The sequence below is a fragment of the Tachysurus fulvidraco genome, chromosome 4 (genome assembly GCF_022655615.1).
Source record: "Tachysurus fulvidraco isolate hzauxx_2018 chromosome 4, HZAU_PFXX_2.0, whole genome shotgun sequence".
NCBI classification, from domain to species: domain Eukaryota; kingdom Metazoa; phylum Chordata; class Actinopteri; order Siluriformes; family Bagridae; genus Tachysurus; species Tachysurus fulvidraco.
In genome coordinates, this window is record NC_062521.1 from 19,715,340 (window position 1) to 19,741,225 (window position 25,886).

The window sequence follows — 25,886 nt, forward strand, 5'->3', positions numbered from 1 at the left end:
AGCAACATTTATCTTATACCAACAAAGTGTAGACAGCAGGCTGAGAGAGAGAGAGAGAGAGAGAGAGAGAGAGAGAGAGAGTGAAAGAGAAAGACAGAGAGAGAAAAGAGAGTGAGAATGTGTGTGAGAGAGAGGAGTGAGACAGAGAGAAGAAAAGTGAGATAGATAGATAGATAGATAGATAGATAGATAGATAGATAGAGAAAAGAGAGTGAGTGAGAGAGAGAAAAGAGAGAAAGAGAGAGTGAGAGAGAAAGAGAGAGAGAGAGAGAGAGAGAGAGAAAGACAGAGAGAGAGAGAGAGAGAAGGAGAAGAAAAGTGAGAGAGAGATAGATAGATAGATAGATAGATAGATAGATAGAAAACGTTTTTTGTTAATTATTTGTCTATTATAATCTATATACTGAGGTGGAGTCTGGAGGAAGTAAACCAGTGAGCGCGTGCCGAGCACAGTGAGCGCGTGGAGGTGCAGGTGCAGGTGCAGGCGCGCGGATTAACGCACGTGTTTTCGCGCTCAGTTTCACGGCGTGTCAGCGAGGCGGCGGCGGCGCAGCGCCATTTGCTGCTTTTGTTCCTTATCGGTGGCGACGCATCCGCATGTTCTGAGAGAAATGAACGCTTTAAAACGTCATTACGGGTAAGTTGGAGATCGCACACTGCCCAAAGCTTCACTTTGCTCTTGTTACATTTCCGCACCTTGTTTCTCTTAATTGCGTCTATAAGCGTGTAGATGCATTAATGTTAGAAGTAACTTAGAGCGGATGATGAATGTTATAGCGGTTATTGATCATGTGTCATTTACTGGGCACGTGCAGCATTAATACGTCACTCAGACATGTATAAAAAAACCTGTTAATTAAATCTCATCAATAATTAAGGATATGCGCAATATGATACTTTACAATAAAATTTTGCTGGACTATAAATGGGATTTTTGTGAATTGAGTTATGAAAAAGTGAGTTGTTTTTTATGTGATAATCTGATTTATGACTATAAGTAGTCAATATCATGGACTGAACTAGGGGATTTGATTCACTGACAGGTTTGGAGGAAATTGGGTTATGTAAGATCATGCACAAGCCTTGTGTGTGTGTTTGTGTGTGTCTGTGTGTGTGTCTGTGTGTGTCTGTGTGTGTCTGTGTCTGTGTGTGTGCGTGTGTGTGTGTGTTTGTGTGTGTGTGTGTGTGTGTGTGTGTGTGTGTGTGTGTGTGTGTGTGCATGCATTTTTGTGTGTTTGTGTATGCGTGTGTGTTTGTGTTTGTGTGTGTGTGTGTTTCTGTGAGTGTTTGTGTGTGTGTTTGTGTGTGTGAGTGTGTTTGTGTGTTTGCATTTTCCTTCAGGACCTTCCTTCTAGCACTACTGAAACATTCCAAAAATATGGCACATGAGGTTTATACAGTATCCCTATCAGCTCCCAAGGTTTTGCAGATTTGCAGAACGCTCTCAGTCAAGCATTTCAGTACTGTAAAAGCAGGAGTGGAAGTGAACAGGATTACCATAAATAAGGTTTTAGGAATAAACTGCTGAAGAGGAATGAACCCACTTTTATCATCAAAACTGCAGAAGTTGGCATGTTTTTTTCTTAAACTCCAGACTTGCCCAGATCAATCCAGTGTGTGTGTTTGTGTGTTTTGTGTGTGTATGTGTATGTGTGTGCGTGTCTATGTGAGTGTATATGTGTGTGCGTGTCTATGTGAGTGTATATGTGTGTGTGCGTGTCTATGTGAGTGTATATGTGTGTGTGCGTGTCTATGTGAGTGTATATGTGTGTGTGCGTGTCTATGTGAGTGTATATGTGTGTGTGCGTGTCTATGTGAGTGTATATGTGTGTGTGCGTGTCTATGTGAGTGTATATATGTGTGTGCGTGTCTATGTGAGTGTATATGTGTGTGTGTGTGTCTGTCAGTGTATGTGTGTGCGTGTCTATGTGAGTGTATATATGTGTGTGCGTGTCTATGTGAGTGTATATGTGTGAGTGCGTGTCTATGTGAGTGTATATGTGTGTGTGCGTGTCTGTGAGTGTATATGTGTGTGCGTGTCTATGTGAGTGTATATGTGTGTGTGCGTGTCTATGTGAGTGTATATGTGTGTGTGCGTGTCTATGTGAGTGTATATGTGTGTGTGCGTGTCTATGTGAGTGTATATGTGTATGTGCGTGTCTATGTGACTGTATATATGTGTGTGCGTGTCTATGTGAGTGTATATGTGTGTGTGCGTGTCTATGTGAGTATATATATGTGTGTGCGTGTCTATGTGAGTGTATATATGTGTGTGCGTGTCTATGTGAGTGTATATGTGTGTGTGCGTGTCTATGTGAGTGTATATGTGTGTGTGCGTGTCTATGTGAGTGTATATGTGTGTGTGCGTGTCTATGTGAGTGTATATGTGTGTGTGCGCGTGTCTATGTGAGTGTATATGTGTGTGTGCGTGTCTATGTGAGTATATATGTGTGTGTGCGTGTCTATGTGAGTGTATATGTGTGTGTGTGCGTGTCTATGTGAGTGTATATGTGTGTGTGCGTGTCTATGTGAGTGTATATGTGTGTGTGCGTGTCTATGTGAGTGTATATGTGTGTGCATGTGTAGGTGATTGTATATGTGTGTGTGTGCGTGTTTAAGATAAGATAAGATAAGATATACCTTTATTCGTCCCACAATGGACATATTGCACATAGGTAATATTGCACGTTTTTCAAAATTTCTGTTATTGCACATGTTCAAAATACTTTGTTATTGTTTATTATTGCAGTTAAAACAGTAATAACGGTGTGTATTATGGTGACTGGTTCACTGGGAGCAGCTTTGATTGTAAAGTCTAATAGCAGCAGGGAGAAAAGTGTATATGTGTGTGCGTGTCTATGTGAGAGTACTGTATGTGTGTGCATGTCTATGTGAGTGTATCGAGGGTTTTAGCATGGGGGGGGGGGGGGGGTTGCAATATAACTATAATTATAAGAATCTAAACCTGATCCAGTGGGAAAATAATGCAACACCAAAAGAGCAAGAGTATGTGTTTGGATTTTGTTTGATTTCATGTGGAATACGGGAAGTACATTTATATTTCTAGCATTTAGCAGACACCATTATAAAAAGTGACTTACAATTTTATTTCAATTTACACAACTGATCAATTGAGGGTTTAGGGCCTTGCTCAGGGGCCCAGCAGTGGCAGCTTGGTGGACCTGGGATTCAATCTCATGACCTTCCAACAGTAGTCCAATGCCTTAGCCACTAGGCTACCACATGTATGAATGCTTTCATACAGTTATACAAATTGTTACAAATATATGAATGTGGTCCTGTTGGAGAACGATGCCAATTTTGACTGTATAAAATAGGATGGTACTTTTGCCATTTGGAGTCCTGTTTTAATGTTTATTTTTCATACTTTGTTGTTTGTACACCATATTCTTCTATTTTGTGAGAAACAGTATCATGTTTTTATTGTTCTCGTTTGTGATAGCTCTGTTCAGTGTGACTTCCAAATAAAAGGAGAAAAGAAAAAACAACACCTTTTAGTGGTGTTTAGTTCACAGCTTTATCATAAGCAGCCATGTATGGAAAATATTGAAATTGCTTATTTATATTACATTTCCACCCTTTAGCAGATACTTTGATCCAGAGCAGAGTTCATTATATAGAATACTATTGAGAAGGTTTTGTGAAAACCGGTTGTTTATATTATTGCAATACATTGGATAATAAGTGAATAGGAATAAGAAAGTGAGTAACCAAAGCCTATGAAATAAGATAAAAAAAAATCATAAATGATTGATGCCCATTTTTAGATTTTTTAAGCTTGATTTCCTGATGTAATATATGAATGATGGAATTGGATGAATATGGTGTGGATAAAATTGAAAGACATAGAGAAACATGATTCTATTTTATTCCTATATTTCTATTTATTCCATCTCCTGGCTCATGTAGCTTTGAGTTGTGAGGCTGGCTGTAATTACTAAGTTACTTTACTGAAGGAATTCCAGCAATCAGAATGCAGTGCACATGGCACGAGTCAACAGCTCAGCCCATCATGAAGAAATGATTAAATCCATCAGCAGCTTAAGCTTAGCTATTAATTATGAGCATTTAAACTATAAGCACTCAGGCAGGAAGCAAAAAGTGGCTAGTCAAATAGTCCAAGAATTTAGAATTAGGTGAAGCTGTTTGTTGCAGTTCAAATAGCACAGTGTAGACATGCAACTTGCAATTGGTAAAAAATAATAAATAAAATCACAAAGGCTCATCTGTTCATTTGGTTTAGATTCACACTTATTCACATTGCCCTTTAGGGGTTAGCACTATCCTCCAAATTCAGTCAGTCTATACATCAGACCTCCAGTCAGTCTATACATCAGACCTTTCCAAGTATGATTATAGTTGTGTATATGAAAATTTCAGTGATATCTAATTGCATATAATCTATATATAAATTTCAGTCTATACAGCTAGTTTATAGATCTATCTATCTATCCATCTATCTATCCATCTGTCTGTCTGTCTGTCTGTCTGTCTGTCTGTCTGTCTGTCTGTCTGTCTGTCTGTCTGGTTATTATCAACACCTGTATAAATGTGGTTATCAGCCAATCAGGTAGCAGCAGTGTTGACTATGAAATAATACAGAAACATGTGAAGATCTTTAATTAAGGTTCAAATCAAACATCTAAATGGAAAAACATGTCATCTCAGTGATTTTGACCATAGCATATTTGTTGGTGCCAGATAATGCAGATCTCCTGATTTTCTGGTGTAATAATCTATACACCGAATGGTGCAATAAATAAACCAAAACCATTTATCGATCAGCCATTCTGTGATCAGAAATGCCTTGTTGATAAGAGTGGTCAGAGGAGAATGGCCAGACTGGCTCGAGCTGTCAACAAGGCTCAAACAACCACTGTTTACAACCATGGTGAGTCAAAACATACAATTAAATAAGTTTCATTCTCTTTTTCATTTTCATACAATTAAATCAGTTTCATTCTCTTCCAAACCTCATCTGCTTGAGGTTTGGAAGGAGCTTTCCCCTCCATAATCCATATGACTTTGAATTCCACAGTTTGAGGACAGCTGGCAAGCATGACCCTTTGGGACTTGAAGCTTGACTGATGCTTCAGCTGTGGTTTGGATTATTAGCCGGGTCAGGCATCCATTTTTCTTTTACAACTCATACTCCAGTCTGACTGAATTATATTTTTCTGGGTTTCTTTGAATTCCCTTTTCTCAGTTATCTGCATAACTTAAAATGTCTCTCCAATTGAGAAAAGAATACAGGATACTATTATTTGAAGTCTTTGATGTTTGACATAGTCTGTCGTTTATGGTGCAGAGGATACCACTTGGTACTTTTGCACGAAGTGTTGAAGGTGTCTTTTTAAATATTTATAAAAGGGTCACTGAGCAGGCTTAAACACTTTGATCAATGGGACAATGGCAGAGTCATAGGAAGGTCAGACTTCCTGTACAGGATTTGGTCCTGTAGGTCTAGTATCTGATGTGCTGATCTATTTTTAATGTGCTAATATATTTCCTCCACTTGCCATTATGAAGATGTTTGCAACAATTTCAGCATGTGGGAGGTGGTGTAGCGTTGCTGCCTAACTAAAGTTTCATGGTTTCCCTGTGTCCATATGGACTTCTTCCAAGTTTTTTCCCCATGTAAAAGAGAATCCAGTAGGAGTAAGAGTTGCCCCTCGGTGAGAATGTGGAGGGTGTGAGATGGCACGGGGGTGGGGGGTTGGGTTGGGAGGTGTGTACATGGTTCTCTACAATGAACTGGGGTGCCTTTCAGTGCAAATTCCTCTCACCCACTGCCCCTATCATAGGATCTACTGTGAGCCTGACCAGCATAAAGAGATTACTATAGTCGAATGAATAACGAATGATAAAAGGTTTTATTCACATGGATAAACTAGGGTCTATTAAGACTAAATTTCGTGGATGAAAGACTATAAAGAACTCAATCTCTGTAAATTGCTTTTATTCATTATTTCATTATTTGTGGCCTAATATAGGAATTTCTGTTTCTAACATTTTTAAATCAAGCCTATCCAAGTAGGGAACCTGACACAGCTGGTCCTTCACGGCTCAATACATGTATATGATGATCAATGATATACAGGAAACATAGTTCACTGTATTGCTCAAATATTCATTTTTGTGTAGACCTTTAGGTTTTGCTTCTTATAACGCCATCTAGCATCTACTTCATACAAAGACCTCTAGCTTCAACTTCATCTGAAGATGTCTAGCTTTCACTTCATGTAAAAACCTCTACTTCCTGCCCCACTGGAAGACATCTGGCTTATGCTTCATCTGAAGATTTCTAGCTTCTGATCCATAGAATGACTTTCAGCTACAAATTCACCTGAAGACTTCTAGCTTCCAGTTCATATGAAGACCTCTAGATTCTCCTTCATCTAAAGACTTCTAGCTTATATTTCTTATGAAGACTCAATATGAAATGGTTCTGATCGCTATATGAAAACTTTTAGCATCCAATTCATCTGAAGACCTCTAGCTTCATCTATCAACATTTATTTTCTGTTTTAAAAAACTCTAGCTTCTGCTTCATCTAAATACATTTAGGCCCTTTAGCTTACACTTGAGAACCTTGTACAATAAACTGTGAACCTTGGCTTGCCTCCTAAATGCCACCAGATTGCTTCAATGCTTTAAATGCCACCAACATTTATCCAATGACTACAGTATGATCCAAAACGTTCATTCTGTCATGGGGTTCAAAAGTTTCCACATGGAAGTGTGTACAAATGGAAGTGCAGAAAGCAGGACAGACTGCAAGCTTCAATATCCAGACCCCTGTGGTTAGATACAGTGGTGCGAAAAAGTGTTGGTGCCGCTTTTTTTTTTATGCACGTTTGTCACACTTTAATTTTTCAGTTCGTCAAACAAATTTAAATATTTCATTTTAAAACTGCATGTTGTGTTTACTTGTGTTATCTTTGACTAATAGTTAAATTTGTTTGATGATCTAAAACATTAAAGCGTGACAAACATGCAAAAAATAAAAGGTCAGGAAGGTGGCCAACACTTTTTCACACCACTGTAAGTGACAAAATATATAAATATATATATATATATATAAAAATATATATAGGTGCTGAAGCATTCATGGAGGATGTGAGGCAAATGCTGTATGAACAATGGTGGAGTATTTGGCATAGGTGTTTTTCCACAATTAATTTTCCTCAGAGCCGTTTTGATGCCCTGTATTTCCCACTCTCACTGTCTGAAATGATTGAACTCCATGGTGATTATAATGTGTTTGTGTGTGTTACATCGCACAAAGATGTAGCATTTGTAGTGGATAGATTGGCAAACACTTATAGCAAGAAACAGCTAGCAGCACTGTGTGTCATAACAGATGGCAAAATTAGTGTAAATTGTGCATTTAAGCAGCATGACACAATAATTAGCTTTACACTGCAAAATTAGGTATTAAAACGGAGCATGTTATAACTTAGCGGGTTGTTGTGTTCAGCTTGAGCACAGCCATTACAAATGGGTAGAAAGCTTTTACATGGGCCTGCAGGGCTTGAATACAAGTATGTGCTTTAATTAATAATTAAATGAATGAAATTCACACTGAAACCATTTAAGCTTAATAAAATAATGCGTGCATGAGTCATTTATGCCTCTGACTATTGGTGAGTATATATATATATATATAAAGTGTGTGTGTGTTCATACGCTTAGTTGGCTGTCAGGATTACTGTATAAGCATGGCTGCTGAGTTCTCTATTATCCTTCAGGCTTGGTGGAATCACATGAATAGTCCTGAGAGAGACCTACTGATCTTTATATTTCTCTACCAGAATATCTACAGTAGCAGCACTACAGCAATTCTGCTTCAGTGAAGTGGTCAGAGGCCATAGTTGGCAATTTCTAGTGTATTGTGTTAACAATATTGTTTGGCTCAGGGCATAAATAAATAAATAAATAAATAAATAAATAAATAAATAGGTCATAATTCAAACTTAGAGCTTGAACAGAAAAATATAAGAAAGTTAGGGGAAAAAAATACTGTATGGGACTTCAGAACGCACATTATATTGATTTTTTACTGGCTGTCAGCATTGTAACTTAGCAGGTATTCAAGGTTGTCCCATATACCAGTCTTTCTAACTTAAGATATTGCTATTTTATCTAGTATGCTTGTATCTAAAATGTCAGTATGCTAGTGTATTAACTTGGGAATACTTAAACCTCCATAGCTTCTCCTTATTCACTCTCCTTATTCACTGTAGCATTGATTATTATATAATAAATGTTTATTTGTGTTTTATTTAACCAATAGCCTACTTTATTATTCAGTTAAACATATTATTTGAAATTCATGCATGTCAAGTCAAGAAATATGATATGATGTGATATGCTGTATGGTTTATACCCATAAAAATACTTCGACCTGCAGTTTTCTAATGAGATATTATTTAATACTAATACTAAAAAACATGAGCTAATAAAGATAATACTAATATTGTTTTTATATTTGCATTTGTGGATCAAATAATACGTGCAATTATTATAAAATGTATTCCAATGTATGACTATTTCATCACATAATACTTCAACATAACGTATTTTAGTGTACATACATTAGCTTGTTCATATTGGCTAGATAGAAAGCTACAAGTCTGTAAAATTAGGATACAAGCAACACTGACAACACAGCTCCAGGGTTTGACCATGATCTCTGTCTCTGTGGCATTTTACATGGTGTTCTCACAGGGTCCATATGGTTTTTTCTGTATTCTCTGGATTCCGTCTACTGTCAAAAAACATGCCAGTGACTGTAAATCTATGTGTGAATGAGTGTGTGAATGTGTATGAGTGTGTACGGTGCACGTCATGGATTGATGTCCTATTCAGGATGCATTCTTACTTGCAGTGTTCCCAGGATCAGTTTTTCAGCAGTATAAAGAAGTGACTTACAAAGCTGCTTTGTAGCCTCCTTAAAAAAATCATTGTGCTAGGTCAGGGTCTAAGAATACCAATAAACTAAATTAAGCTAAAGCTAAAGAAAGTACAAGCTAGATGTTGAACGCTTGCTTTATTAGATTTAGTGTCTCTCTGTCTCTCTACTTAGTCAGAGGAGGGTTATGTTTTATCAGGAGTACAAACATAGCACCGGGTTATAATCCGAAGGGTAAGAATGCAATGTAATTATGAGATTAGGCAGAAGAATAGATACAATAAAATTATATGTTTGAGTATGCATTACCTAAGAAGGATGCATTTTAGGTATTTATATTTTTGCTTTTGTTATTCAGTATACCTATGCAAAGTTTCTACAAGTCTCTGAAACTGGACTGCAAAAATGCTATTCTTCCAAATTATAGTCCTTTAGCTGGTCTTTAAATGATGGTGTTGGTGACATTATCTAATACATCGTTCCGAGTCTCCCTTGGGCGATCAGTTAGATTGAGATCTGCCAACTGTGAAAGCTATTGCAATATGATTTAATGCACTTTGCATTTTGTATATATTGAGAAGTAAAATAATACTTATAGCAGAAAAAAGGAGCTACAGTAGGATTTGTATAGTGGTTGAACTGTGACAATATAACCACAATGTTTACCGGAGACATCTAGGCCCTTGTGAAATATGCAGATTTTTGGTTAAATAGTCTGTACTAGCCACAGTAATAGGAAGCACAGAAATGTGAGGATTGAGTCAGCATCATGGATGTGTGAATGGAGGCAAATTAAAGAAAAAATGGATGCTCTCTTATGTTGTATTGTGCTGGCATGCAGTGTGCACTATCATAAGCCATAACGCTTCAGTTTGCCTTGTACTAATAGATTTCCTTGGCACAAAATCTTTGGAACTGTACTAGAGTGATGAACAACAAGCTTACACTGTGGTATAGACATAGGTTTCACCCATTTCTTAAAGGATTATGTGTCCTGGACTACTCTCAAGACTTTAAAGATGGCTTACTCCATTTAGACAGATGGTGTTATTTATTTTATATTTATTCATCTGTGTGTGTTGAATAAACAGTTGTTAGTTTATATTAGTGCTGATTTAGTCCCTCTAGTTATGTGACTTCTTTTAAATGTGTTACGAGAAAAAATATCCTTTTTTTTAAACCATCTGTTTTCCAAAACACCACAGAGGGTATTGTGAAAAACATGTTAATGTCATATAAACTCAATATTGCACCATAAAAAAGAAAATAAATGTTAAACAAGAACTCAAACACAAAGGAGAATACTGGATGCAAATTAATGATGATTTGGCAAGTCAGAGGTCAGCGAGAGTTAAATAAGGCTACTTGGCTGCCATGCTGGATCTTAAAATTCTGCTCTGTCAGATACTGTAGCTTACATTGTGCCACTGTGAATTGTTTTGATCATTTTATATTGATTCTGGTCTATGGGCACTCGCACCTCGTACTGTTCTAAATGGTTTGCAAACAGAATCGTCAGTGATATTGAACTGCTAATGATTTTGCATGCCGTGTGTGTTCCAAATATATATATATGTGTATATAGTCTAAGCTGAAATCTCCATTGACATCCATTTAGGATATCTTTCAACCCTGTGTTTTGCCACATTAATTAGTAATATTGATTGTAATAGAGTTTTACACCGAGTCATGAGTTCCTGTGTCAGAAGGCTTGCATGTTGTCTTTAAAAGACTTACCTGTAAAACTTTAAACTGTTGTGGCACTTGATCATTTACTAACCCGCTCACTCGCTTTGCCAGTGGAATGCCAGTTCTTCACAAAGCACCATACACACACATTCACACACTCATACACACCTTAAGACAATGTAGAGTAAGCAGGCCACCTAAAAATCTGGTTAAGGAATAAGAGTGGCAGCTTGGTGGCCCTGGGATTCAAACTCACAACCAGTAGTCCAACACCATAACCACTGAGCTGCCATGTCTCTCTTATCACAAATTCCAATGCTTTACTCTGTACAAGTAAATGGTTATAAGTTAGAGTTTGTAGCTGGTTACTTGTGGGTTATCGGCAGACTGACAGTAAACACACACCAGTTTGTTTTACTGCTTCAGATTTATGGCCGAGTTAAAAGCATCACACATTTCTACTGTGGTGATATATGTGTATATATACATATATATATATATATATATATATATATATATATATATATATATATATATATATATATATATATATATATATATATATATGTATATATACACATACTGTATATATATACAATTACTGTTGCTTTCTATGAGACAATAAAATATTTGTATACAAGGATATATGCTGTATGCTGAATGATATAATTTCTTGGAATTCTAACTCATTAAGTTTGAACTTACCTTATTTTTTCTTGTTTGAGGTGAAAGTATATTTTTTGGGGAAACAAGGTTAGAAGTGGAAGAAATACAATATATCACAGGCTTAAATATTTATATGTTCATAAAACAGAGAAGGAGTTATATGAAAATAATGAGTGACAGGGTGGGGTGAACTGGGTCGATGAGAAGCATAGCTACTCTTATCAACCCAAACTTAATCATAATCATGTATGTAAGTGTTTTAGTGAGCAATTTGGCAACAATTTTATTAAGCAATTTTCCAGAAATTACTTTTTTAAAATGTAATAATAAATGACATACTTGTTCTAATTCTAATTTCTCAAATTTCATTGTAATGTTTAGATTTTAATGCTTTTAAAATTTACTTAATTTTACTTAATTTTAATTTGGAATACACAGAAAACAACTTAGGTCCTGTTATCACCTGTTATAGTAGCTAATACCTATTTTTTCAACATCCATCAAAATCCAAGAAGTGCTGTTCTGAAGATATTGCTGTGGTGAAAACGTACTGCTCAGTGTTAGCTTTCAATTATCTGCAGAATTCGCAGTGCACTGTGGTATACGAGTATGAAAATGAATATATTTCATATTAACATTTAAAATTATATTTTATTCTATGAAGTTTAACTTTTTAATCATGTTTTTGTTTATTTAAATACATTGGATAAACAGAGTGCACTGCTTCCCAGGTTGCAGGGCAGTTTGATAAAAAGAATAAGGTCTGTGTGATAGAACAGAAGACATGGTTCTGAGAGAGAAATCACACCCAGAAGGCCTGTGACAGCTGTAATGCCCACTGGGAAGAGTTAGTTTAGAAACAAACTTGAGAAACTCCAGGTTTTTTAAGCAGCTTTTAGGCAAACACCATATGTGCTGTGTGAAGCACAGTGTAAACATACCCTCACAGGTGCAACAGCTATCCTCAAATCGTCACATCGGTGCTCGACCTCACTAATGCTCTTGTGGTTGAATGAACACAAATCCCTATAGCCATGTTTCAAACTCTAGTGGAAAGGCTTCCCAGAAGAGCAGAGGCTGTTACAGCTGATATTTGTGACCACATTCTTATAAATGCCCATGATTTTGGAACAGGATGTTAAAAAAGCAAATGAGTTTTCTTTGTGATCATGTAGTACTTGTAAAATGCTGTCTAATTCACTGATTCATTAAAACAAACACCTGAGTATATTTTTGTATCCACATCGTTTGTCAATATATGCATTTCAAATATACGATATAATTCCATATTATGTATGTAAGCATCCCACCATAACACTTCCCCAATCTGTTGTCATAATAGTTGGAAAAACAGTATTTTCAATCATTTCTTCACATGCTGTAGCATTAATGAGATGATTAATCAGACCTGGTTTATTGAGGTTGGTGTGGAAGAACATGATTAGTCTGCACGGACCCTGAGCCAAACTTCACTAAACACATTTAGGATGAATCAGGAACATTAGCTTCACAAACTGCATATTAATGTGCATGGTTTGAATGTTCTATGATAATGTGTCCACATATTTCTGGCCCTGTAGTATATCTAATATATTGTAAAAAAGATTAAAACACAAGGATATAATAATAATAATAATAATAATAATAATAATAATAATAATAATAATAATAATAATAATAGTAATAACAACAACAATAATAACAACAACAATAATAACTAAATGTACATTTCCTGAAGAAAATGTGAATGGTGCTTGCACGTGGCAAATCTCGGCACTCGGGACACAGGAATTTCCCATTCAAGTCTATGTTACTTTTTTGGCCCTTTTTTCGTCCGCTGTGCAAACATTGTTGGTTGGATCACTTATAAAAGTCATAGCACACCTCTCCTTAATGAGCCGGTCGATTTGACAACTCATTCATGGGTCTAGGACAAAAGCTGCAATATATGCAAAAATATGCAACCTTATTATTATTATTATTATTATTATTATTATTATTATTATTATTATTATTATTGTAACAACAACAACAACAACAATAATAATAATAAGGAATGTATTTTCATGTATTTACTTATCACTTTTCAGGAGATTTAAAGATTTAAATTTGAAGATTTTTTTTCATATCTTCTCTCTGAAATTCTTGGGTTGCATAAATATGATCACCAGCTAAGCCACCTAGCATCAGCAAAGCCACTGTTTCCACTGTGCTGCTGTGCATAAAAGCATTTTTACTTGGCCAGCACTTGGGCTGCTTGGATCTGATCTTTCACACACTTTCAACTTCCACCCTTCCACTTTTAGACTAACCAATAAAATGAGCCCTTATATTTAACATAGCAATTATGTGGCACTAGTTATAATAGAGGAACTGACTTTCAGAAAACAGGTAGCATTGAGAAATGTCATAGAAACAGGAATTGTTTGCCAAGTCTAATGCCCTCCTTATATATAAATGTTTTCGAATGCAAAGTTGAAACGATTATTGAAATGATGCAGTCATGCTTCAAGGTCACGGCAAAAGGTTAATTATTTGTACGATGCATCTACCATTGTGGTAAGCAGCACATAAAATGATAATCTGTAGAAGCCCTTAGTCTGACAAGCTGGGAAACAGAACGGTTATATGAATTGGTACAAATTTGCATTTCATGACCACAGACTGACCTTTCAACTCCTCACACTGTACTTACTCCATCTCAAAACAACAGAAATCATATTTCTTACAATGTGCAAATACACCCTGAACTGGGTGTTTTTACCAATATAACATCTAATGTGAGTGTCTCGAGTCCCCTCAGGCTGATAAATTGTCGACAAGCCCGTAGTCGTCAGCTCCAGTGATATTCGTCGTGCGTGGTTTCATATGCAAAAGCCCTCTGAGATGCTAAAAATATATATGTACAGAAGTATTTGTCTGTTTTTCAGAAGGAGCTATACATTTTCACTGAGTGAGAGAACAAAACACATTTTCTATTGTATTCAACCTTGTTTGCATTCACATGACATAAACAACCTTCAGCTATTAATAAACTGTGGACTGTGTAAATGTGAATTTATACTTGATGTACATGACATTCCCTTTGCTTTTTTTTCTAGTTAAACTCTAGGAGACACCTGCTGTCTTCCTGAAATCATGACCATGATCCCTTCCTGTTTCACTCTGTTTGCCTTCATCCTCTTCAGCAGGTAAGTTATACTGGTGATTTTCTTTCAGCTGCTTTAGGTTGTTGTTTTAGAATGTGCAGTGGCTATAAATGCATTTTAATTTACACTGAGATGCAGGTAATCAGTAATTGGTCAGTATAGCTTTATTATTTAATTACATGATAATTAGTATATAAAAAGTATTACACAGGCATTGAGTGATATTTCCAGCATAACCATATGATGATGTTCTATACTTTTATTTAAGCACAACATGCTTTATTTAATTTATTTTGTTTTTAGTGAAATGCTTTAAATTTGACACTTCTTCAATTACTTATCTTGGAGGCAATAAAAGCACTGAGCCTCTTTTCAAAAGTCAAGAGAGTCAAGAGGCTTTATTTTGTCATTTTGACTATATATAGCTGGTGCAATACACAGTGAAATAAAACAACATTCCTCTGGGACCCTGGCGCTACCTTCTACTGCTTTTCGGAAGAGAAAAGTATTTCTTGAGGATTCCATGGGTAATTCCACGATATGCCGATAATCCCCTGTGTTTTTATTTCCATCTGTCCACCATGTCTTAGTTATTTTTTTCAACTATGGGCTCATCCGATCATTGTAGTCCTGTATAGATAGATATGTTTGGTGATTTTTTGAGCACTGCAATATAAAAATATTGTTTGTCGGCTGTTGCTGCTCCTGGTGCTACTCATATTTAGCCTCTCAACAACATTGTAGAATCTGTGTAACCAAACTGCCTACGTTACATGAGCCCATTAGGATGAGTAAGAAAATAAATAAAATCAGTGTGGTGCTGAAGACTGAATAAAGAGGTTAATGTAATAACAGCTACAGGTATACTTGCCAAATTATATTCCCATATTCCCTAATTCTCTATGCATAAATGTATGAGCAGTTCTATTCTCGTCCCTAATCATGTCGAGTTAGATGTTTCGAAATGTGCTTCATATGATTTATTTAATCATTCAGGTTCATTGACAGAACTACCTGCAAGTCTCTTAAACACTAATTCAGTTCAATTCAATTCAAGTTTATTTGTATAGCGCTTTTTACAATAGACATCGTCTCAAAGCAGCTTTACAGAACATAAACATAGAGCAGAAGGTAAACATAATTAATGATTAAGGAAATAACAAATAATAAAAGTAAAAGAATTAACAATAAAAATTCTAGATTATTATTAGATTATATATAGTTCACAATGTGTAGGTATTTATTCCCCTATGAGCAAGTCTGAGGTGACTCAGGCAGCAGTGGCAAGGAAAAACTCCCTTAAATTGGTAAAGGAAGAAACCTTGAGAGGAACCGGACTCAAGGGGGAACCCATCCTCATATGGGTGACACTGGGGGTGTGATTGTAATATACAGTCATTTAAATGTTGTATTGTTGTAAGGATCATGGACTTCGGATCTCCTTAGTATCACAGAGTCTAACTGGAGATGTCTCAGGATTCTTAGAGTCGGCCTCGGCTCAGTGGGGGTCCAAAGGCTTCGTCCCACAGAGGACGTTGGGAGCTGGTACAATGTCTGGATGCCTCGGAATGGGTACAAAGAGAGAAGCAGTGGAAAGGGATTAACATATCTGCTGTTCATAAAAATGTGCTGGTCTGATGTACTGGTGCATGATATTATGGGATGTATTATGTGTATGCCTGAGTAAAGAGATGAGTTTTTAATCTACGTTTAAACTGGGAAAGTGTGTCTGCACCCCGAACACTATCAGGAAGACTATTCCAAAGTTTGGGAGCTAAATAAGAAAACGCTCTACCACCTTTAGTAGACTTAGATATTCTGGGAACTACCAGAAGTCCTGAGTTTTGTTATCTCAGAGAGCGTGAAGGATTGTAACGTGTTAGAAGACTAGTTAGATACATGGGAGCTAAACCATTAAGAGCCTTGTACGTAAGTAGCAGCAGTTTGTAATCAATTCTAGACTTAACAGGTAGCCAGTGTAGAGATGATAAAATTGGGGTTATATGGTCATACTTTCTTGTCCTAGTGAGAACTCTAGCAGCTGCATTTTGGACTAACTGTAACCTATTTATTAAAGATGCAGGACAACCACCTAGTAATGCATTACAATAGTCCAGTCTAGAGGTCATGAACGCATGAACTAGCTTCTCAGCATCAGATACAGACAGGATGTTTCTCAGCTTGGCAATATTTCTAAGGTGGAAGAACGCTGTTTTGGTAGTATGAGCGATATGATTTTTAAAAGACAAGTTGCTGTCTAATATAACACCGAGGTCTTTCACTGTCGAGCTTCTAGTAACAGTACATCCCTCTAAATAGAAGTTAAATTGTGAGAGTTTATGTGCACTGGTTTTTGGACCTATGAGTAGTTTTTCTGTCTTATCGGAGTTTAACAATAGAAAGTTGCAGCTCATCCAGTCTTTTATCTCTCTAAGGCATTGAGTTAATTTGGACACTGTGGCTATTTCATCTGGTTTTGATGAGATATATAATGTGATATATATATATATGTGTCGTCAGCAAAACAATGGAAACTAATCCCATGTCTTCTAATGTTCCCAAATGGAAGCATGTATATAGAGAAAAGCAGAGGTCCTAGAACTGATCCTTGAGGGACCCCATAATTGACTGGTAATAAACTGGAGGATTCACCATTTAATTCTACAAAATGGTATCGCTCTGACAGGTAGGATCTAAACCAACTTAAGGCCTGACCATGAATACCTGTGTACTAAGGTCAAGTAGAACTAATAGTGACATACAGTCTTGGTCCGAAGCTAAGAACAAAAGTCGTTTGTAACTTTAACAAGTGCAGTTTCTGTGCTATGATGGGGCCTGAAACCTGACTGAAACTCTTCAAGGATGTTGCTCTCCTGTAAGAAGGAGCTCAGTTGAACAGACACAACCTTTTCAAGTATTTTAGACATAAACGGAAGGTGTGAGATAGGTCTGTAATTTGATAGTTCATTAGGATCTAAGTTAGGTTTTTTGATGAGTGGCCTAATAACTGCCAACTTAAAAGACTTCGGGACATAACCTAAAGATAACAAGGAGTTAATTATATTAAGAAGAGGCTCATCAGCTTTATGTAACACTTCTTTCAGTAGTTTAGTTGGGATGGGGTCTAGTGAAAATGTTGTTGATTTAGCTGTAGCAATAAGTTTATCTAACTCTTCCTGTCCTGTAATTGTGAAGCTGTGTAAAGCCTTAGGTGAGATTGTGTCACTGGTTGCTCTCATATGTTGAGCGTCACCTATTTTATTCCTGATACTTTCGATTTTATCAGTGAAGAATCTCATAAAGTCCTCACTACTGAAATGTGATGGAATAGTGTGTTCAGATTTCTGTTTTTTTTTTCTTAAACTAGCCAGTGTGCTAAATAAAAACCTGGGATTGTTCTGAAATGAAGAGATGAACACAATACATTGGTGTTTTGGTAATAGCAGTGGAGAGTGCTGTCTAACCCACTGCTACAGAATCATCCATAGTTGATATCTGCTGTGACTGGAAATGATTATGTTATCCAATTTTAATTAGTATTGCTAGTCATTTTTACAGTCAGATTTATGTTTCATTCATTCTGGTCATTGATACACTTAATTTACTAAGTTTCATGCTACCAGTTATATGTGTTGCTTACCTCGCATACATGCTAGTTTTACTCAATAGTTTGACTTATTTGTGTGTTTAGGCTCTCTGTTTTCTCTGTCAGGTAAACTTATTTTTATATCCTCAGTCAGAACTAAATATTTTCTATCCTAGATTTTTCACAGCGTTCCTGCTAGTCATTATTTTTTTTCTAGTAAGTCAGTTTTAGTCATAATACAGTACATTCTAGTAATTCCTGCTAGCCATTTTTACTGAGAATTCGTGCTAGCCTGCATTTGAATTTTGAGCCAGCTATGATTGAATGGTTTATTAATCATCAAACTGAATTTTATTATGTTGATTAAGGTGGAATCCTTCAAGAAGAGAAATATGTCATAGGATAGAAGTAATCAGTAAAAATATATTTGTATTGGTTTGAGTGACATATAATGGTTTATTAGTAGCGTTCATTATTAACAAATAAGCTGTCACTCATTGTAGGTATTATTATTATTATTATTATTATTATTATTATTATTATTATTATTATTTTTTTTATTTTTTTATTTTTATTTTTTTTATTTATTCCTCATAATAGGCTTTTTTTTGCATATGTGCTTTTGAGATGGTAAGACAGAGGCAGTGGAAAAGACAGGGAGGATGATAGTGTATCTCTCTCTGTGGTATACAGCATTGCTTAGTCAAGAGACTTGAGAGCAGTACACCCCACCTTAGATAAGATGTTCAAAGAGTGTGAACATTGTCATTGACTGTGCCAGCGTGAGTGTGCAGGGAAATCCTAATCACCACATGCTTCTCTGCAGCCAGCCAACCACATTAGCCAAGAACCCTGTGGCACACATGCAGGAGGATGATGGGCTAGTTTAGAGAAGGTTCATTTGTGACCATACCCCTTTACGCTCTGTTAATGACACATGCTGTGTAGCTAAACTTAGATGACTTTTCAGAAACACATGTCTACAAATGAATACACATCCATATACAATACCAACTACACACAGAAGCAAATAAGCACACACAGCTTATGAGGCATATTCAGTACAAGCAACAGACCACACACAAACACACACACAAAGGAAGGGAAACTGCATAATCTGACTCTGATTACTAAATCTAAAATCTGTATCTCTAATAACACACTCAAAACTGTGACTAGTTTTGTAGTCTGTGACTATTTCTGTAGCGTTCACATATCTATTAATTACATTAGCTACAGAGACTAATGAAAAGTATTTATTCCAGAATGCTGAACAATGTAATGCAGTTATTAAAGGAAGAACTTTGTCAAATCAATGAGAACATTGATAACTTTCAGATCAGTCCGGTATGAGTGAATGAATTTCCAGTTAGCTCATTAGCAGTTAAAGAGAGCAAGAGATTCAATTATAACCTTATTTTATGTTTTTTTATAATATTTTTCTCAAATAAAAGAGCCAAGAAAATCATCTTGTTGGAATTTTTGTTCATAATTAGAAAGCTTAGAAAGTCTGTACTTCAACAGCATTGTTCTCTGTGTTTTCTCAGTGTCTTATCAGTGTTCGATCACTATGCAATTCTATGTCAGTGTTATGCCAGGGTTTCTGTTCTGCCAGTTGCTGAGCTTAGGTGGTTTGCCATGTTATACTGTCTGTTTAGAGCCAAACAGCATTTGCTATTAGCATTTGCATTTTGCTTAATGATTGTTATATTTTGCCTAAGATTCCAAATATATATCTAACATGTGGTGGAGTTGGTTGATTGGCTTTCTATAAAAAACAAACAAACATGTGCTTTTAATGTTCTTCTGTTGTATTAGGCCTCACTGCATGAACGTGTTAGAGCTATCCTGCTCTACTGGAGAAACTGCAGTTGGTGCTTGTAAAAGTACTTGCCTACTCAGCTGCTAATTAGCTGGGATTTAAGTATAATTAATGTTGGGAATGACTTAAAAAAGGTTTTTTAATCATTGCTTATAATAAGTTGGTTAAACTTGAAATATGGTTTTATATTTAGCAAAACAGCTGAGATGTATCCATGTATGTATGTATGTATGTATGTATGTATGTATGTATGTATGTATGTATGTATGTATGTACTGTATGGACTGTATGTATGTATGTATGCATGTATGTATGTATGTATGTATGTATGTATGTGTATGTATGTATGTATGTATGTATGTACAGTATGTATGCATGTATGTATGTATGTATGTATGTATGTATGTATGTATGTATGTATGTATGTATGTATGTGTGTATGTATGTATGTATGTATGTATGTATGTATGTATGTATGTATGTATGTATGTATGTGTGTATGTACATGTATGTGTGTATGCATGTATGTATGAAACAAGCTACAGGCCTGTGTGTAGTCTAAAAGCAGAGTTCATCACTCCTCATCTGGAACCATAGAAACAGTAGGTTAGAGCTCGAAACCACAAATAAGTCATGCATCTACCACCACAGAGAGTGTATAGAGACAAACCAGAATGTTCGATCAAATGTGACAGCTTGTCCCTGGATTACTGCTCAGACACAATGATGAACTGCAGTGTTATAATGTCTAATGTATGAAAACATCATATGAAGCCATATTCACTGGTACTGGATAAGAGAAGGAAAGTTCGACGTATGTGGTTAGGCAATATTCTCGTCCTTAAAACTTCCAGAATCTCTCAAAGTATAATGTTTTATTCTGTCTTTCTGTCATCTGCTAAAGAACAAAAAACAAATCTTGAAATACATTGAGAATGATAGCAGAAGCACGTATCTATAACTACATATAAATAATTTTCACAGGTGAACGAAAATGTTTTAAAAGTTTTGCGAATAGTGTAGCAGAGATATGTCTGATCAAAACATTCTGCTGTTACAGTGAACCTTATGGAGGCTATGAGCTGTGGTGAGGAACAAGGTGAAACTATTAACCAATCTTACGGCCGAGCAGTTTTTCTCGAGTATTTACCCGTCCTGAGAAACAAGTGTTCAGACAGGCATGCCTCTTGCCCATGTAGCAATAAAATGGATAGATAGATAGAGGATCAGCATGTGTCAAGTTTTCCTGTGGAAAAAGGTGAAACAAAATGGTGAAAAAATTTGCTCCAGACTTTAATCACTGTCATGCAGGGCTTTACTATCACTTTTATTACATCTACTGTAGTTGACTGAACAGCTACTGCCATAACATTAAAAGCACTGTGGTGTGAAGTGAATAACACTGATTATCTTATATCAATGACACCTGTAAAGTGGTGGGGTAAATCTGGCAGCAAATGAACAGTTCTTGAAGTTGATGTGTTAGAAGCAGGAAAAATATGCACACATTAGGATCTGAGCAATTTTGACAAAGGATAAATTGTAATAGATAGTAAAAAAGTTTGCTACGAGAGAAAGGTGACCGTTTTGTTAAAGGTAACAGTGTTTTTTTAAGTGACAAATATTTTATTGTATATTATTTTAAATGGTCTTCAGGTTTCTCTGAGTTAATTTAAGGACAAAACATTTTTAACAGCCTGAAACTCCTTGCCGTTTTCCTGCGTTCATAATAAGTTTTAGCATTTTGTTCTAATGAGTCATACTGATCCAAAAATACTTAGTAGCATAGCTGTTTACATGCTATTATTATTGATCTATTTATTCTTCTTCTCACACACAGCCTTTACAACAGCCACATGGTTACTTATGCATAGGGCTGAATCCTAAGCTGGAACTTAATGCGGTTTTATTTGGTGTCATTGCAACCATCCATTATAATGTAATGTGGAATATGGCTATATTGTACTAGCATACAAATCAGCTGGGAACATGGTGGAAGAACTTTGAAGAGGACATCTTTTAATAATGATCTACATTATCATTCTGAATAAATCCACATGCCAGCAGAAAAACACTTTTGTTTTGCAAAATGTTTTTTTCAAGGTTTTAAGGTGACGCTTTAGTTCTTTACAAACAAACCGTTCATCAAACACTTATGAAATAAACAACATTTGGGAGAAAGAGTCTGCTTCCTTGACCAAAATTCAGTCATAAATATACCATTAATGGTATAATATACCATTGTGTAATTTCATATACATGCAACAAGCTTATACTGACATACCAGAGCTAAATCAAATATTAATGCTATGTGCTGAGTGAGTAAACAAACAGACAAGAGGCTAAGTAAAAGAAGGAGCACTCTGAAAAGCTTCACTCTGTCATGTACTCTCTCGTTCTCGCACACACACACACACACACACACACAATTCATTTACCTAGCACAGTGGGAATCTTAAATTAGCCTCTTATTACAATAGTAACAATATCAGATGCCCTGCTGAGGGATTTTGTAATGCAGAAGGAAGTCTTTTTATCAGCCTGCATGACTTGCAGGGCTAAAGCTTAACTGGAATTAGCGAAACAATTTCACAATTAATTCTAAACTATTATGTTCTAGGGGGTCTGCATGAAAGATTCTAGATCGGGCAGCTGTGTAAAAACCAATACACTTTATCTTTTATAGAAGAGGTTAGGTTTGAGGTTTGGTGTTAGTGGGTTAGTCACCAAATTGGCCCGAAGAGAAAAAAGACCAGCAGGTGTGACAGAATTGTGAACACAAACAAACAGTGACATGCAGGTATAACACCTACTGGCAACACAAAAACACATAAACACATTGCCCTTCCAGCAGTACACACTTATTATAACAAATCAAAGAGTACAACCTGGCCTTGGGTACTTGGATACTTTTAAAATCATGCCTAGGATTAAGGCCTTGTTCAAGAACCCAGCTATAGAGACATGGCAATGCTAGGGCCTGAGCCCAATCCATTCAGATAAAGCTATAGGTGTTTGAGCCACTGCCCTGCTTATGGAATGACCAACATTTGGGAGAAAGACCATGTCTGAAGCTCCATCATTCATTCTTCTTAGTTAACATCTCTTTATTTCTCCACTAGGGATGACATTTCTGCATCCACCACCTTCCCATCTCTTTCTTACTACAGTATTCAACAACTCCTACCCAAGAGTCTTTATTGATTTTTTTCTGGCTTCTTAGAACAAAACAAAAACCTCCAGAAATCTACCCTTCTTATAGTTCTGCATTCACTTTTTGTGTCATTTAGTCAGTGTGGTCTACACTCAACAATAACTGTGCATCTATTTGTGAGTGACTATTCAAGGGTGTCCCCTGCCTTGTGTTGTGTGCCCCCTGGGACCGAGTCCTGGGTCCCAGCCACCTTGAGTAGGATAAGCAGTGCAGAAAATGGATGGATTTCAAGTGTCTGAATATGATGTGCATGAAATGAAAATAAATGCATTTTAAACTGGTGTTACCATGGTAACTCACTTAACAAGCACATTTTATAGCTTTAATATAGCAAAAATCTGATTAAATATGGAGTTAACACTTTTGGAGAACGTTAATCCAAGTTTCAGAGAAAAATAACAACAAATAAGAATGTTTCTATATTTTTGTGTGCCCTGTCTTTGAACCTTCACTGCAGTTCTCCACCTTATACTGTACGTCAGAGTATATTAAATATTCACACATTTTTCATCAGAATCAAGTTTCCTGATGCTCAGGAAAGTGTCTATTCTATCTTCTGGAGAGCAGAGGAATTATAATTTTCAAGAAATATTTTGCTACCTGAAACGTTCTGGGTGAATCTTGTGGACCTAAATGTTCTGCACTCACATTTAGACTTCTGTGGAAATCCCGATGGAGTCGATGCACTTAGTGAAAATTCTGAGGGCATTGCGTAACTTTAGCAGTACAATGGAACCCAAAATGTTGGCAAATGATTGCACACTTCAATGTGAAACATCAGATGCTAACAACAAATCAACAACAAAACATTTTTAGGTCAGTGGAACTATTTTAATGCATTAGCTATCAAGTGATTAAAAACATTCAGAATAAAAGTCAAATTTGTGTTTCTCCAAATTCCTACATGATACATAGAAATTATATTTGTGTCAAGTTTGAAAAGCTGAGTCAATAGAATTTTTTTTTATTTAAATCTTTGTTTCCTTATTATATTATAGTAACCTGTATATGTTAGGTCACAATACTTGACTAAACCCAAAGCTAACCAAACAAGATAAGAAATAGAAAAAACAGGGAGCTACAATATTTTATACAGTATATGTGCCTACAGTTTGTATCTGCTTCTGGTTAGAGAAGACTAGCTCCAAACTTCTTGAAAACTTTTTTCCAATAATGTAATTTTGTCTTTCCAGCTGATACTCAGCTCAGGGAGGAAACTTGGCTTGTAACTAAGTTTCCCGTGTCCTCCCCCTACTTGTGTTGCTCAGGGGCCAGAAGTGATGCTGTTGTGCTTATAGTGCCATGTCACACTGATTAATGAGCTTGTTTATGAGGCTCATCCTGTGTAGCCCTCAGAAAACCCGGCAATTTTACACTGAGTTGATTTTCTGCATGGTTAACCATAATTTGACTCTCCATGTATGAGACATAAACAAAAGACTTGTAATAGAAGGTGAATTATGCTTATGATTGTAATTAGATTTTAGAGTACTCACGGTGATGCTTGGCTATGTGATGAATAATAGTGTGCTGCCTCTTAGAGTGCTAATAGAGTGCTAGCTCTTAGCAAGTCATCACTTAATCATTAAACGTCATTATTTCATTTAAATTTGATACCAGGTTAAACTTAGCATATAAAAAATTAATGTTTTCCAGATACATGTGCTCATTTTAACCTCAGGCTGTGTGAACAGTGTGTGTTCCCAGAGTTTTCCCCTTGTCCACTGAGGTATTAATATTGCCTAGTTGTGACAGCACTAGGGCTAGGCAGATAACTGGCTTGGAGTTATGATGTGGGATGTGGTAGTTCAGTGGCTAACGTGTTGGGCTACTGATTGGAAGGTCATGGGTTTGAACCCCAAGTCCACCAAGCTGCCACTGCTGGGCCCCTGTGCAAGGCCCTTAACCCTCAGTTGCTCAGTTGTAAGTCACTCTGGATTAGGGTGTCTGCTAAATGCCATAAATGTAATTGCTTTTTCATTGAAAAACCTGGACATATCACTTTAAATACACATCCCTTAGTTGTGTAAATATACAGTTATAACTGTGAAAATTAGTTTAAGGATCAGAGCCAGCAAGAATGTGTGAATTTAGCTCAGTTTGTTATTCCATCTGATTCATTTACTTGTGGCTTGAACATTAGGTGTTACATCAGTTGCTAGCAAGATCTGGTTATGAGTGAATATTCTGCTGACCAATTATACTTTAGGAGAGATATCCACAGATGAGGAACAAGGTAATCTCTCGTTTCCAATCTGATTGCTTAGAATGTGTTCTCTAATTTAAGGTGAAGGTTTATATCAAAGTGTTCATTTTACTACATTATTGTTTTTATAGTAACAACTTGCACAGGGATTTGTTTGGATGATGGACCACAAATAGATTTTTAATGTTAAATGTAGCACAGTCTTCTAGATAAACTAGATTTTCTAGAACATCTGTAATGACAGAAGAAATGAGAGTTGACTTTGACCTTGAGCTTGTAATTGTGGATGTGGAAAGTTTTCTGTAAGAGGGTTTATTTAAAAAGTTTATTTAGCATTTTTGAAAGGAGTCTCCAGTGTCAGCACTTTGTTGCAGTCAGAGGTAAATCTGTAACTTAGGAGAATGTCTTCAGGCTAGAGGACAGATGTCCTTGTGGTTTCTCTATAACATGATAAACTTTATTTTTAAATAAAAGTCTTTAAAAATTAAAGAACAGTGGTTATTGAGGGAATCACAGTTTCTAGCTATTTAATGCATATGCTAACAGGAATTAATTTGTTTCATGGACATTCCAACATTAAACTAAACAACAAATAAATTTTATTATGTTTTATTTTGGG

The 25,886-nt window shown here is 36.1% G+C and overlaps 1 protein-coding gene across 1 annotated transcript in view; it reads left to right on the forward strand.

Moving 5' to 3' along the window:
* The first annotated feature begins 388 nt into the window (after positions 1 to 388).
* LOC113660982 (gamma-aminobutyric acid receptor subunit pi) overlaps positions 389 to 25,886 on the forward strand; it is a 44,401-nt gene continuing 18,903 nt past the window's right edge. The window contains exons 1-2 of the mRNA XM_027174857.2: positions 389 to 637; positions 14,392 to 14,481. Coding sequence (XP_027030658.1) covers positions 14,429 to 14,481 — 53 coding nt within the window. The 5' untranslated portion in view covers positions 389 to 637; positions 14,392 to 14,428. The remainder of the gene's footprint in view (positions 638 to 14,391; positions 14,482 to 25,886) is intronic.